General features: G+C 41.1%; 1 protein-coding gene across 1 annotated transcript in view; it reads left to right on the top strand.

Annotated features, from left to right (window-relative positions):
- Positions 1-14080, top strand: part of MSI2 (musashi RNA binding protein 2) — a 381856-nt gene that overhangs the window by 344708 nt on the left and 23068 nt on the right. Inside the window, exon 11 of the mRNA XM_065418114.1 lies at positions 1504-1566. Coding sequence (XP_065274186.1) covers positions 1504-1566 — 63 coding nt within the window. The remainder of the gene's footprint in view (positions 1-1503; positions 1567-14080) is intronic.

The following is a 14080-nucleotide window of genomic DNA, read 5'->3' as shown; positions in this document are numbered from 1 at the left end:
AATAAATCTTGCTGGGTGTCTCACTCTTCTATGTTTGTAACAATTCAGCATCATAATAAGAGCAAACAGGCTCGTGTCAGCGTTGAATAATAACTTGATTTGCTGTGTTTATGCACATGTTCTGTATGTTGGGGAACAGGCGCAGACAATAGCCTGAGGTAGCTGTACATATATTTACATAGACTTTTTTTCCCCCCCTAACAGCCCTATTACCGTATTTAAATGCAAGTATGTCTTTTTTAATTGATGTTTTAAAGTAGCTTAGAGTCACTCTAGCTTAGCTGTTCTTTGTTCAGTTTTTCCCTGGTTACATGTAGCTGGGATGATAGTACTAGAGTTAGTGGGCTTGTAGTTTGCTGATTTATCTGGAACTCTCTCTCTCTCTCTGTCTCTCTCTCTCTCTCTAGTTTGTTCTGCTCTCTTCTGCTGTCCCAATTGCTGCTTTAAAGTCTCAGTTGTTCTGCTGTGGTCTGTTCAGTGTGGCACAGAAGCTGTGTTTCCCCGACAAGTTTGCCCTGTCTTGGGTCATCAAAACTAATATGAGCAGCTGGAATTCTGCAAAGACCAGGAATCCGTCAGAGCCTCTTGCTGTCCTTTGCAGCAAGGGCATCTGGTGTTTTTGTTGACCACCTTTTTCCCTGTCTTTGCTTACTTTAAAAAAAAAAAAAAAAAAAAAAAAATCCAGTGTCTCTGGCAGATTTTTTAAAATTAATTAAATTAGGAACCAAAATGTTGCTAGTGGCAGCTCATTTTTCTGCAGTTTCACAGTCCCCCTGCGTCAGGGTATGGTACCTGAAATTCCTTGATATGCTGCTGTTTTGCTTTAGAAACCTTCTTTTTTTTTTTTTTTTTTTTTTAATGCATCTGAGTGAAAAAAAATTTCCTTTATCCCAGCAAACCTGTGATCTTGAAACAAGGACCCTCCTGTAATTTTGATTACTCTCTTGTCTATAAATCAGCACATTGCTTTCCTCTTGCAAATAAGCAAAGAATAAAATCAACGTATCCTTCTTGTTGTGCAAAACTGATCTGAGCCCTAACAGTTTGAAAGCAAGAAGATATAAACCACATCCTACAAGCTGTCTCTGTGAATTAATTCACTCCAGTATCTTGCCTTTAAAACTCGCAGTGGCTCAGAAGACCTATGCACAGGATAAAAAGGCATCATCAGAGCATGCAGCCATTGAAATTCATTGCAGAGGATTTAGGGCAGGATTTTCAAAAGAAGGCCACAGGTGCTTCCATTTTGCAGGCCCAAATAGGCACACCATAAAGGGACCTGATTTTCAGAGGCTCAGCTCTGTCAGTAAATCAGGCTCTTTTAAGGTTCCTCAGGTCAGACCCCCAAATCACCAACCCCTTTTGAAAATAGGACCATAATTGACCATAGTTGCCCCCAAAAGTACTACAGTATTTTGCCCTCCCCCCCTTTTCTTTTTGTTTGGTTACACCTGCTGTTCATTGGATTTTTCCCTTTACCCTTCTCCTTCTTTCCATGGCTAGGTTTTCCGGCAGCGGCCTATGGACCAGTAGCAGCAGCAGCGGTGGCAGCAGCAAGAGGATCAGGTAGGGGGGCCGGTGGAAGAGGCGGCTACATGGCATACCCTCAGAATGCAGGGGAAGGTAAAAGCTCTGTCGGTATTCTATGTGGCTGCAGCTGTCCATCATTACTCTGATTTTCCTCACACTTATCCTGGGGACCTGAAAAAAACTCACACTACAAGTGGAGGCCATGAGGCCTGGAGCACCTTACAGGAGGTTTACATAAGAACTGTCAAACCCAGGGTGGGGGCGGCGGCGTTGGTATTGTTCATTTATTTATTTTAAATTAAAGCTCATAAAGGACAAAAAAAAAAGTTTTCATTTCTCATGTGAAGTTTGCACTGGGTTAACAATGCAGCATTTGCTCTCTGCAGTTAATGCTCCAGTGGCTGCGAGATCAAACCACACCACCCAGATTTGTGGCTTGAACGATTGCCCCCAGTAAGACATCATGGCAAGTTGTCCTATGGATTTTTTTTTTTAAAATACCTTTCTTGGCCTCACCTCCCAACAAAATAGTATTCTTTCCCCTGGAACTAGCTGGTTACCAGGATGGTAATTTACTAGAGCAGAGCTTCCTGTTAATCTGGAGACAAAAGCATCACATCTGCTACAGTATATTAGAAGAGATCCTAAAATGTTCATATGTGCACTCAAGATCCGCTTTCCTTTGAACTCTAATTGGGGTGGTACAGCTGTAAATGCTGCCTGAAGTACAGGCAATCAATAAACGTTACCTGGAGCCAAATCAAAGTGGCCCTGCTGAAAGCACATGTATTGTATTGTTGGTTTCCAAAGTATGTTTTTTAATTTGCCTGCCATTTAAAGCTTAGTTTTTGTTTCTCAGACTACTGCTCTTGTTACTTACTGCAAACTGCGGCCTAAGCTTCACGAGAAATGTTAAAGCTTTTCTCTCTGTCCCTCCAAATGCTTATTTCCCCCCCCTTAAGGGAAATAAATAAATTGTTACCAATTACAGTTATTACCCTAGAATTTCAATGTAGGGAAACATGTGAATTAGCGCTTTGCTTAAGTAATTGAATGTTCAGTACAGTCATGAGTGGGCTGTTAACTTACCAGCACACCCTGTTCTGTGTCTGCATACTATGCTGTGTCTTGATTGTACAGTGGTGACTCAAAACAATAAACCCTGAGCAAGAACAAAGGGTAGAGCGATGCCTTCTCAGTAGATTTACCTGCTCTCACATGTACATTCAACATTTATGTATCATCCCGTGCATTCATCTTACCATTTGTTCTTGCTAATGATGAAGGGACATCTAGGGAGGGAGGGAGTTTTGAAAAAACGTTTTTGCTACCTGGCATTCAACTCCCCAACCGCTTCAGTGTGGTTTTGCTCAACATTGTACACACAAGACACGCAGCAAATAATGTTTCCAGCTTACTCACGATTTGATCCTAGAGTAGAGGTTTTCAGTGACCTGTATGGAACTTCTACGCTGGCTAGCTAGGCTCTTAAAAAAAAAAAAAAAGAAAGAAAGAAAAAAGGCTATTGAGCACTAACACCCAAATATGCATTGAGTGAGACCCTAATTCTGTGGAGTCCAAAGTAAGATGTCAGGAGAACTCCGTTCCATGCAAACTGGCACTGCTTGCGGGGCTACAAAGGATCATCTGTACCAGTTTTATTTTGTGGCATGTGGAGAAAGCCTAAGGGGTGACTTGCCAGACAGCTGTGGGAATATTTTTCCTTCTCTTTCTTTCTCCCTCCCCCCTTTCTTTAAAGAGAAGAAAAATTGATTTCACGTATTAATTGAGGAAAATTGACTTAATTGTCACTGTCTCTTCCTCGTGTTTTGCCCTTTAGGTTTTAAGTACTAACAGACCTGGTGAGTTGCCCCTTAGCAAGGCGCAGAGGGTTTGGCTAGATTAACGTTGCTTCCATTATTATTATTTTTTTAATCAGAGTGCTTTTGGTTCCCCTTTACAATTGAACTGAGCATCAATCAATTCTGTGCCTGTAATCATTTGGGGTTTTTTAGTGTGGTTTTTTTTATTATTATTATTATTATTATTATTATTTTTATTTGAACGTGCAATACGAAACTAAATCTAACCCTAAATTAACACCACCCTTCCTGGCAAGTTTAAAGAGCAGTATGGAGTTTGGAAATGCCTTTCAAGTCTCAAAATTGTATGCGTGCCCCAAAACAAACAAACAAAAACAAAACTCACCAACCTCACCCGTAATCTCAAGGAGGAAGAAAGAGATTGTCAAACTTCTTAAACTAGAGGCTGTTTACATTTGTAGTGAAATGTGTTCTATGGAACGATGGTGTTTTATTTGCAGTCATTTCCATCTAAAGAGAGTTGTTGAACAGGGCATCTTGGGCTTGTCACTTTCATACAGCAATGGTAGTGAATTGTATTCAGGAGCAATGGAGTATGATAAATCTCATCTTACAGTGTATGGGCCCGATTCATTACAAGAAAAATGTTTTTGCAATTGTGCACAATCCCCTCGTATGCTTTTATGATTAATGCAGAATGCAGAAAATGCAGAATGCAGCATGACTGGCACTCATTGGCTTCCTTTTGTTGTCAGTCTGAGTAAAGTCACCAGAGAACGAATGGGCAACAGAAACACCCCCCCACACACACATTCTATTCCACAGCACCTTACTGGGGCGGTTCTATTTGTGCTGCTACGCTATACCTTCTCTGTGAATAAATCAGAGCTCCACTTTCCACTTGTGCCAATTCATTTGAAAATTCAGGCCCTGATCCTGCAAACACTTAAGCATGTGCTTAACTTTACTCCCATGAGTAGTTTCACTGATTTCAAGGGGGCTCTTTACAGTAGTAAAGCTAAGCAAATGCATAAATGTTTGCGGGATCAGAGCTTAAGTGCACTCCCAAAACTTTCGTGTTCACTTCAATGCATTTTTTATATAGCTGCCTTTTTGGACATGAATCTTGGAACATTTCTAGTGCCAGATTTTTGCGAAGATCTCCGCACCAACAGCTCCCATTCAGACACCTAAACAAAGTGGCAAGATTTTCAGAAGTGTTTGGCGCTCAGCAGCTCCCAGCATTCCCAGTAAAAGCCTGGCCACTTTATTTAGGGAGTTGAGCTCTTTCAAAAATATGGACCGTAAGAAAACTAAGATCTGTTCAGCACCCAAAATGCATGCACACTTCCAGGCAAGACTTTGTCTAATGCATTTCTAAAGCCCCATCACCGTGTTGTCTGGGCATCGATGACCGCTGTGTAACCTAAGATGCTGTTCTTACGTGTACTGTGGAAAATTTGCATGTTTGCTTAATAATCATCAAAAGAATATGCCTAGATTATTTCAGCCTGGGGTGCAGTTAACTTGCATGTCAGCTGTGTTAATGTCATGAACCTTTTGGTCAGTAATCATTTTTGTGATTCTGCACATTGTGGGCTTCTGTTTCCTTCTCTCCCTCTTTCTTTTGTTTTGTTTTGTTTTGTTATATTTCTGCTTGTGGGAATACAATCACCAATTACTATTATTAGACGGAATAAGGTCTGGTACCAATTGCAACAGTAACTCCTGTGATCAGTAGAAAGGGACATTTCCCTGTCCTCGTGTTCAGTGTCATTCTCACTTGCTAAACTCTTCTCCCAGACTGGGAGGTTTATGCTTTGGTGCTTCCCTTTATAAATCACGCACCAAACCAACACGCCCATGTAGATGCAATGGGTGACAATTTTCTAAACTGACTTAGATTTAGCCATACAGTTCCCATTCACTTCCGTGGGAGCTGTGTGGCTAAATCCTCTAGTTGGCTTTGATAAACTCATCCCTCCTTGTATTTTTTTTTAATGAATTGGGACCTGGGCCATGTAAAATTAGCAAGCTTGAAAGTCTGAATGCTGCAAACTCCTCCTAGACAATTTCACTATCAGTGTCACGTTTCTTTTAATTTCACCTGGCATATTTTGAACATAATCATTTTTGTCTTGTAAGTGCTGTTTAAAAAAAGGAAAACAGAGAGGGGGAAACATTTTTATCTTACACTTGGGAGGGTAGGAATTAATTTGGAAGAAAAAAAAACAGAAAACAAATTAAATTCGGCAGAAAGTTGTTGGGTCCCCCCCCCCATAGTCTTAGTGTGCTCCCCAGCTTGTTAGCGTTAACTATTCCTCCCTGATGAGTGGAGAATAAAATAATAATGCGACAAGCCTGATTCTTCACTGCTTGACACCTTGGGCAGTCATTCAAAGTGGGGGCAAAAATATTAGCAAATCAGAAGGGCAACATTTTACCCCCACTCTGCCCAGTATAAATGATGACAAGAGGTATAAAGCAGGGAAGGCTCAGGCCTCTCTTGTGGTTTGGAGCTAAGGGTATATACCTCTTTCCCTCCCTCCCCTCGCCCTTAACACCTTGCCAGTTTCCAACTGCAAATGCTGCCTTTGATCCCTGAGCCCCCAACAACCCCTTACTGTACTTTATACTTGCCAGCTATAACAAATCTAGTAACGTGAGCTACTGACCTTGATGGTGAGTGTGAGCAGTTATGTTTTTGTTGTTTTCTCTCTTGCTTGGTTGGGGCTGCTGTGAGAGAGGGTGTCTCTGAGGCATTCTTTCCGGCCTCTCTTACACTCGGACGTGCACACCTCCTCTCAAACACTCTTCTGAGCGCGCTCAGCGGGAAGGTTTGTCCACACCTATTAATCCTCTCTCAGTGTCCAGCTTCTTGTTAGTAGCAGCTGGTTGCATGTTTTTTGCTTGTTCAGATGAAACGGTTCAAGAAACAACTCATATCAACTCTTGAGAAATGTCTCTTTTTTTTTTTTTGTACACTTTTTCTTTTTATGTTTTTATTAATTTCCCCTACTTAAAAAAACAAAACACCTGTCGTACCGTAAAACATTTCACATCTCCCCTTGCCTGTTCTTAGAGTGTATGTATCTGTGGGACTGAACTAAATGCATGCACTGTAGTAGTCGTACTGGTAGCAGTAGATGTAGTTGTAGAACATGCATTGTTGAGTTGATATTATAGGTATCATCAACTTGAAATAGTGTGTCAGTCAAAAGCATAGCATTGGTTTGATTGGAAGAGTAGGGCTATCAAGAAACCAGTGTACTCCTAAAGGCTTGGATCCATAGTACTCTATTTGTTAAACCCCATTATCTGAATTTATAAATTGAACATGGCTGTAGCTAACCTACATCCTTTCCCACCACAAGAACTCACACGCTTATGTTGATAGTAAATTTACCTTATTTTTCCAATTAAAATTCCTGGGAATTAGATCTTTGAATATAAATACAGTATGTTCTGTTATTTTAATTTGTATTAGAAAATTAAGATTTTGTTTTAAATCATTTGTAATCATGATTTCCTCATTAATCCCTCAACTGTCTGCATTAGCCCATAGAATCATTCTTTGGAGGTCTTAAACCATTTGTACAAAATGCAAACCACCCCATAGGATAGCTAAATAATATAATGTATGTAAAACAGCTTCCTACCAGACTCTCCTGAGACACAAGGGAATTGTTTTTAGGTCATAAACCTCAAATCTTGTTATGCAACAGACTCTGTGCTAGTCATGGTTTGTATTCATTGCCATGTCGCTGGGCTTAAGGGAACATTTTTAAATTAAGATTTAACATTTCATAAATACCAGCATTAGGAGTAAAAGACAAGTTCATCATCTTTGCCATTGAGCCAACAAATGTCTTTGCTTTTTGCACCCAGTTTTATGCACTTAACTTTTTGAATTATTTTCAAAATGAAGCAGCAGTGACTAGATTTAACAGCTGGTAATTCAAGTCCTGAATTACACTTTTTTTTTTTCATTTTAGTTTGTTTGTCAGAAAATATCCTGCTGGGAGTAGAAAAGTTCCCCTACAGTGCTCCTACTCCCCCCACCTCCCTCCAATAGAGTTAGGAGCTCTTCCTGTGGCCTAAATGTTAGTTTTGAGCACATTCATAGTCTGCTGAGTATGTTCAGTGTAGTCTCCAGGACACTTATCTCAGCAAATGTTATTGAAAGTATCTTGAATGTGCTTTCAAGATGCAATTAAGAATTTGTATGTGCTCCTTACCTCTGATAGAGCAAAAAAATAAATTAGCCAAAGAACTTCTTGGTTGTAGTTGACACAATCACAATCCTATAGACATCTAGACTGTCTGCTGGATGCATGGTGCACAAGATTTCCCTTATTGCTAGTGAAGAGTTGCAACATTTATGCATCAAAGGGAGAGAGGGAAATAATTTACCCCTTAGATTTCAATCTGTTGCAGAGATGCGGGGACCCACTGTTTAATGTGAAAGACATGATGAAATGAGGAATGTATCTAAAAGTTAGCTGAGCGGCAAATTGCAGAGGGTGTAGAAATCCATGTCTTACACTTAAATAAGGGGCACTAAAAATATTTAGTCTTGTCATTAAGCACTGATTGTGTTAGCAAATTATAGTAATAAAATAGTGGGACAACAGTTGGTCTGTGTGTGTGGAATGAGGGAAATCTAGATCAACACGTTGAAATGTCATAAGGACCAACAGCTGAACAATCTAATGATGAACCAACTTGGAATTGATACTGCCGATTTAGGGTATTTTCCTTTGGAGTGACAGCTCAAATGGAACTGCGCTCCTTTTTTTATTTTACTATATAAAAGTACATAAAATTTAATCCAAGCCATGCAATCTGAAAAACCAGAACCTAACAAGCAGCCCACCTGGGAAAAGGAAGCAGGATGAAATGTCTCACTCCACTGGAACATCCAATAATTACTTGACAGAGGCTGGCAACTGGAACTCTGCAGAGTTGATACATCTAAAAATTAGCAGCTGCATAAGATTTTTATCCTTTGCTCATTTTTATAATATTAAGGCTGCATCTGAAAATGTTGGTCTGAGAAGAAGGCATGAAATTGAAGAACCTGCACCATTTTGTACCTACATAATGTGTGTACTTGCTGTAAGAATCCTCCATTCCCAGTAGGTTAAATGATCTATCTTGTGGATTAAACAGTTGAATGCAAACAAAAGGAAAATGTCTCCTGTTATAGGAACAGGAGTAAAAGAAACCAAACTCTGCACTGAATAAGCACATGTCTGAAGGGTAAATACTCCATTTTCTTCTAGGCGTGTGCAACACGTCTGTAGAGATGAGGTCATTATGCATTTCCTTGAGAGGTGTTTTTTTGGCCTTGTTAGTGACAACTCTCTTCTCCTCGCTATTTTATGTGCTGTGCAATTACTTCCCTGAAGGACGCGGGGTTGTTTTGTTTTGTTTTAAAAAGGGAATTAAAGCAGAATCATTTCTATTACGGGTCTAAAGTCATATGTTGATCCAAGATAATTTCAAAGCCATTATAGAAGACATACGCCTGGAAGTGCCTTCCAGTGCTCAAACCCCACAAAATACTGTTTATCTTATTTTATTGTTGGAAACATTTTATTTATCCTTGAGGGACTGAACCTCTTACGCAGCCATATAAAAATTTCAGTAAATTTAAAATAATCTGCTGCTGCTGCCAGGCACTGACCTTGGCTCTAGTCATTTTACTGGGCTCCTGCCTGAAGTCTATTGTGGTTAAAATACATCAGCTTTAATCAATAACTTTGTAATAGAAAATCCCGTGCACTTGATACATCATCTCCAGTGCAATTAGTGACCAGCTCTGAAGTACAGACTTAAGTACAGCATGAGTTAATCTTTAATGAATGTAGTAGCTAACTTTTAATGGGCTTTTCAATCAGTGGAATTATTTTCAATGGGAAAACACTTGTCCACAGAGATCATTCTGGCTGCCGGGGTGCCTCTCTTGACACATGCCAAGTGGTGGCTCCACATATGCTTGAACTGTATTGTGATCCAAACAGGCTAATCACGCAGTCAGGAAAACGTTTCCGTTTCAGAGCACTGAAAGTTTTACGCTTGACAAGTAGATTTTACTCTATTCTATCAAAGTGCTGGAACAGCCAGTTAATGTCATTCGATTTGATTTTTTTTTTTAGGGACAAAGCTCCTGGTTGTTGGAATGCAGCTTTATTTTACATAATGTAACAAACCCTTACATGAGTTATCAGCAAGGTTTGAAACCAAGACCTTCAGCAGTCAGGCCCCAGTTCAGGAAAGTGTTTAAGCACGTGCCTGAATTTAAGCATGTGAATAGTCCAGTTGATTTCAATGGAACTACTCACATGTTTAAAGTTAAGCACATGCTTAAGAATCTTGCCAAATCACGACCTAACAGGGCAGTACAAATTGAGCTTGATATCTTCTATGTGAAGTAGCTGCTAAAGGTGCAAACCACAAACATTTTACAAGCTTTTACACTAGTATTTTCAAATAATTTGACCCCAAAACGCAATAGAAAGTTAAATACAGTGAGTACAGAGACAATCTTTTTCTCCCCCCACTTTCTGTTTGAGATACAGGCAAGTAAAAAAGGATACAGAGGTCTTTTCACTACAGCAAACTTTTGTATCCGTCTGCCTTGGCATTAACTCAAAGGGATAATTGGTTAGTAAAAGCCAGAGAAAGTAGAATTGAACTTTAGATATATGGACCTACACTATTGGGAAAAAAAAGTCAGACAGCAAGTTCATTTGAGGAGTGTTGTCTGGTAATTGCAGCAAAGGATCAGAACCAATGGCTGTATTCCTCTGAATCAATGTGACTATGCGCAAGTCACTTCAGCGTTCTGTACCTCAGTTTCCCCCTCTGTATGATGGGCAGAATATTACCTATCAGGGTGGGGTGAGATACAATTGGCGTAGCCAAAGCACCTTGTGGGAAAGTGCCACATGAGCGCAAAGGATTATTGTTATGCCCTCACTTCCCCCAGCTGGTTTCAGTTTTTCTTTAGAAACCTCTTTAGGTCTCCATTGACTCTCCCCTAAGGGCTGTGTCTCAAGTGTCATGGCAAACAACGATTGCCTTAAAGGGGACCTAATGATGGCTCCAATGTGGTCACCGCTAATGGTTTGCCCTTATGCTACAGAGATTCCCAGTGCCTTCAATGGGTGCTGGATAAGGCCGTAGGTAGGAGATTCATTTCCTCTAATGTCAATGGCAGCATTCACGTGGAACAGTTCAGAAACTTCTAAGCATTATAAGGCTAGAAAAACTCCTCCTGGTGTCCTAGAATAACATCAGTGTGCTCTTTCTTCTTTAGACATCATTGTTCAGAGTACATAACCCCCCCCCCCACACACACACACACACCCATCTAAGTCCTCTCACTGTCTTTTTTGCTCATAGAAAACTGCAACTACAACCTATGGGACCAAGGGCAAAATACTATGTGGGCAACTCGCCTGGAAAACGTGCAGCATCTAAGGGCAAAATCTGATTCCTACTCAATTTAGTGCAGAGCTGTTTGATCGCATGGTGCTGGTTTCTCCTTACTTCCCGTTGCAGAACAGCATTAAAGGGGGAAGCCTAGAGTACTTTCCTAATACCATGTTACTTTGCCAACTAAACAAATGCAGGCGTGACTAGAATGGGACAGTTTCCAAGAGACGATTTCTCTGTTAAAATGTGGTCTGCACTGTGACGGAGTTTCAGAACCTCTGGCTTAATTGAATGGACTGGTCTCTTTTAGGAATGACTTTGGGAATGACTTTCTATTGCTTACCTGTCAGTGCAGTTGCGTCACCCATCATTGCTTAATATCATATACATGTTTGGCTAGTTAATTCTAATCCGTTTAATACCCATGTCTTGTGTAAACTCCTGGTAGAAGAAGAAGGCTGGGTTTTAAAAAAAATTCCTTTCCCTTTTCTGTACAGTCCTGGATGTTTCCATATAGTGATCCATAGGTAGGTGCGTGTATGAAGGAGATGCTTTAGGAGCAAAATGTGAATTAAAATATGCAGTAAAATGAAGTCCCAGTTTTGTTTTAATTTGGCTCTTCCACTGCCTGTTATTGTACAAAAGGCTTCAATTTAAAATTAACAGAAATGATAGCCGGTTAATGTGTTACAGTGGGAGGCCGAAGTTTCTGTTGCCATGGCGATGGAGTTCGGCTCATTTGTTTTGTAGATGAGTAATTACTACGCAATTAGAGTAGGCTAAAAATAAAGGGGCCCTTTGTTTCCAGTTACTCATTAATATTAATAAAAGGTCTGTCCAGGCTGTGATAAACAATTAATGCAAATGTGGTTGCCCATGGTATAAGTAGCGACAGATTTCTTATCGTCCAATAAGAGGTGATCATGCTAGAGAGGTTTGCTCTTTCCTCACTTTAAATAGCAAAATTATTAGTAAAGAATTTCATGTGGGAGCAAGATCGCAGGTAAATTTTTTCCCCCGTTTGCCTCTTTGTAGGATGTCAGTAAAGGCTAAGACATGGACAGGCATGTGCCAATCCTGTTAGGACTTTCCCCTGAAAATATGAGATGGGTCAGATCCTGCAATGTGCTGAGCACGCTCAACACCCATTGAAATTGATGGGAACTCAGGATTCTCAGCACTTCACAGGATTCAACCTGAGGTCCTGGTTCTGCAAACATTTGCATGTGTCACTTGACATGGACAGGTAGCCCTATTGGGTTGAGTCAGTGGGGCGATCCACAGCCACCTTCCGAAAGCATTTGCAGGATCGGAGTCTAAATCAGCCACTTTAAAAGAGCATAAAGGATGGGGGAGCGTTGAGAGTTGATTTGGGGGCGCCAAGAAAGGAGTCTGGTCTGAGATTTGCAAAGGGTCTCAAAGGAAGTTGCTTTCAAAGGGAGTTGGGTGCCTAACTCCCTTAGGCACATTTGAAAACGCCAGCTCTGAAGCCAAAGGGTTGAAATTAGAAAAGAGCCATTTACCTTATCTCATGATAAACGCATCATTGCAGTACTATGTTAGAAGGAGAGGAAAACCTCATCATGTATTACAGTCATGTCAATATTAGGTGTCATGTCCCAGGACCCCCCTTGTCCTAGGTACTGTACAAACACAGAGCTGATCTCTGCCCCAAAGAGTTTACAACCTAAATAAACTAAAATCTAAGTAAATTTCTTTTGAAATGTAAAGGCATTACAGTTATCCAAAGCAGGGGGAGGGGCAGAGGGAGGAGAGTGGGGAAGGTGCAGTAGAACTGAAAGAAAACAGTCCTGAGCATTTAGCGTAAAGTATCTAAAGTGTTACAATACATGCGATTTTAAATTAACTTTAAACTCCCGTACTATTAGATGGGCACCTGTTTGTAAAATGACTGAAAAATCAGAATTTGATTTGCATATATAATCGGTGTATACATTATTATTATTATTTGGCTGCCTTGGTTTAACTGATAAGACATGAGAGTGTGTGCTATGGAGCTGTTCTGGTGCAGTATATCGACAGTAATGAAATGATCTGGTGGTGCTGCTGCAAGCCGTGTGCCCGATTGAACTCCCACGTGCACATGTGCCCAGCATCTTTGGCAAGTGAAGTCCTGTGTTTAAGATGTGGCTTTCTAGTCTGCTTTGGAGGCTTTGAGTCAGCTATCAAACTGATGGAGCCCGGGCCTCATCCCTTCCGTTACTTGTGCTGCTCCTTGGAAGTGCCACAGTAAAGACAAAATGTGGTCTGGGCTGCTGTTTCCCGGAGTCCCTCTCTGCTCAGATGTGGCATCACTTCAGAAGAGTGGAGGGGACGGTGTGGCAACTTCGGGTGGGGGGAGGGTGTTTCCACAAATCAAACGTGCATCATACAGTCTGATCAACCAACCAGCCACCTACTAAATTGTGGTGGTTGTAGGTAGGGTAGGCTCTTTTGAGCAGCTCTCAGCACTGCTAGCAGTAGTGTACAGGACACTGGCATCTTTATCACTTGGTCGCCCTCCTCTGCTCAGAGCAGATATAGATGACACTGGGCCAGCAACCACCTGAGGCCTGTCACTCCTATCAGTGGGAGATTCCCCCCACACACAAACACACCAAAAAAGACGTGTAAAAAAGGCCTAAGTACTCTCAATCCTTGTGTTTATTTTGTTGGAACTCACCCAAGCTGCAGCTCTGTCCTCCATCCTGCCCCTTTGAAGTGTCACAGCAGAGCAGCGAGCATTCTGGGCTGTCTCCCTTTCCCTTGTAATGCAAAATGTCTGCCTAGCCAGGTTCGTATCCTCAGCTCCTTGTAAGCCTGCAGAACCGCTAACCAGTACGTGCATCCAAGCCACAGACGTCACTGGCCTCGACGGTAGCCTAACCGAGTGACGTCATCCAGCCTGGAGATTAGATGAGGTGTCGGACTAGGGTGCAAGATGTTCCAACGGGAAAAATGGCATAAAAATGGCATCTGCATCCCTCCCAAACTGTTTAACTAATGGAGGAGAATGTAGCACAGCCTTTGTAAGGTTGACATTTGTTTGTTGTTAAGGATCTAATTAGAAACATGAGAGGGAGCTGAATGGCTGCTTGCTCGGCTAATTAGCGACATGCACGAAGACCACTTTGAACTTCAAGGACACAAAGCTATTAGCGTGTACATCAAAAATGGATTAAACTTCTGTGCTTTTATAATGATTAAAGATGAGCCGCTCGAGTGGAAATCCTTTTGTAAAGGCTGCGACAAGAGCTGGCTCCCTGATTGCAGTTTCTAGAAGT

The sequence above is a fragment of the Emys orbicularis genome, chromosome 17 (genome assembly GCF_028017835.1).
Source record: "Emys orbicularis isolate rEmyOrb1 chromosome 17, rEmyOrb1.hap1, whole genome shotgun sequence".
Taxonomy (NCBI): Eukaryota; Metazoa; Chordata; order Testudines; family Emydidae; genus Emys; species Emys orbicularis.
Note: the sequence above shows the minus strand (reverse complement) of the source record. Positions and strands in the feature narration are given on the sequence as shown.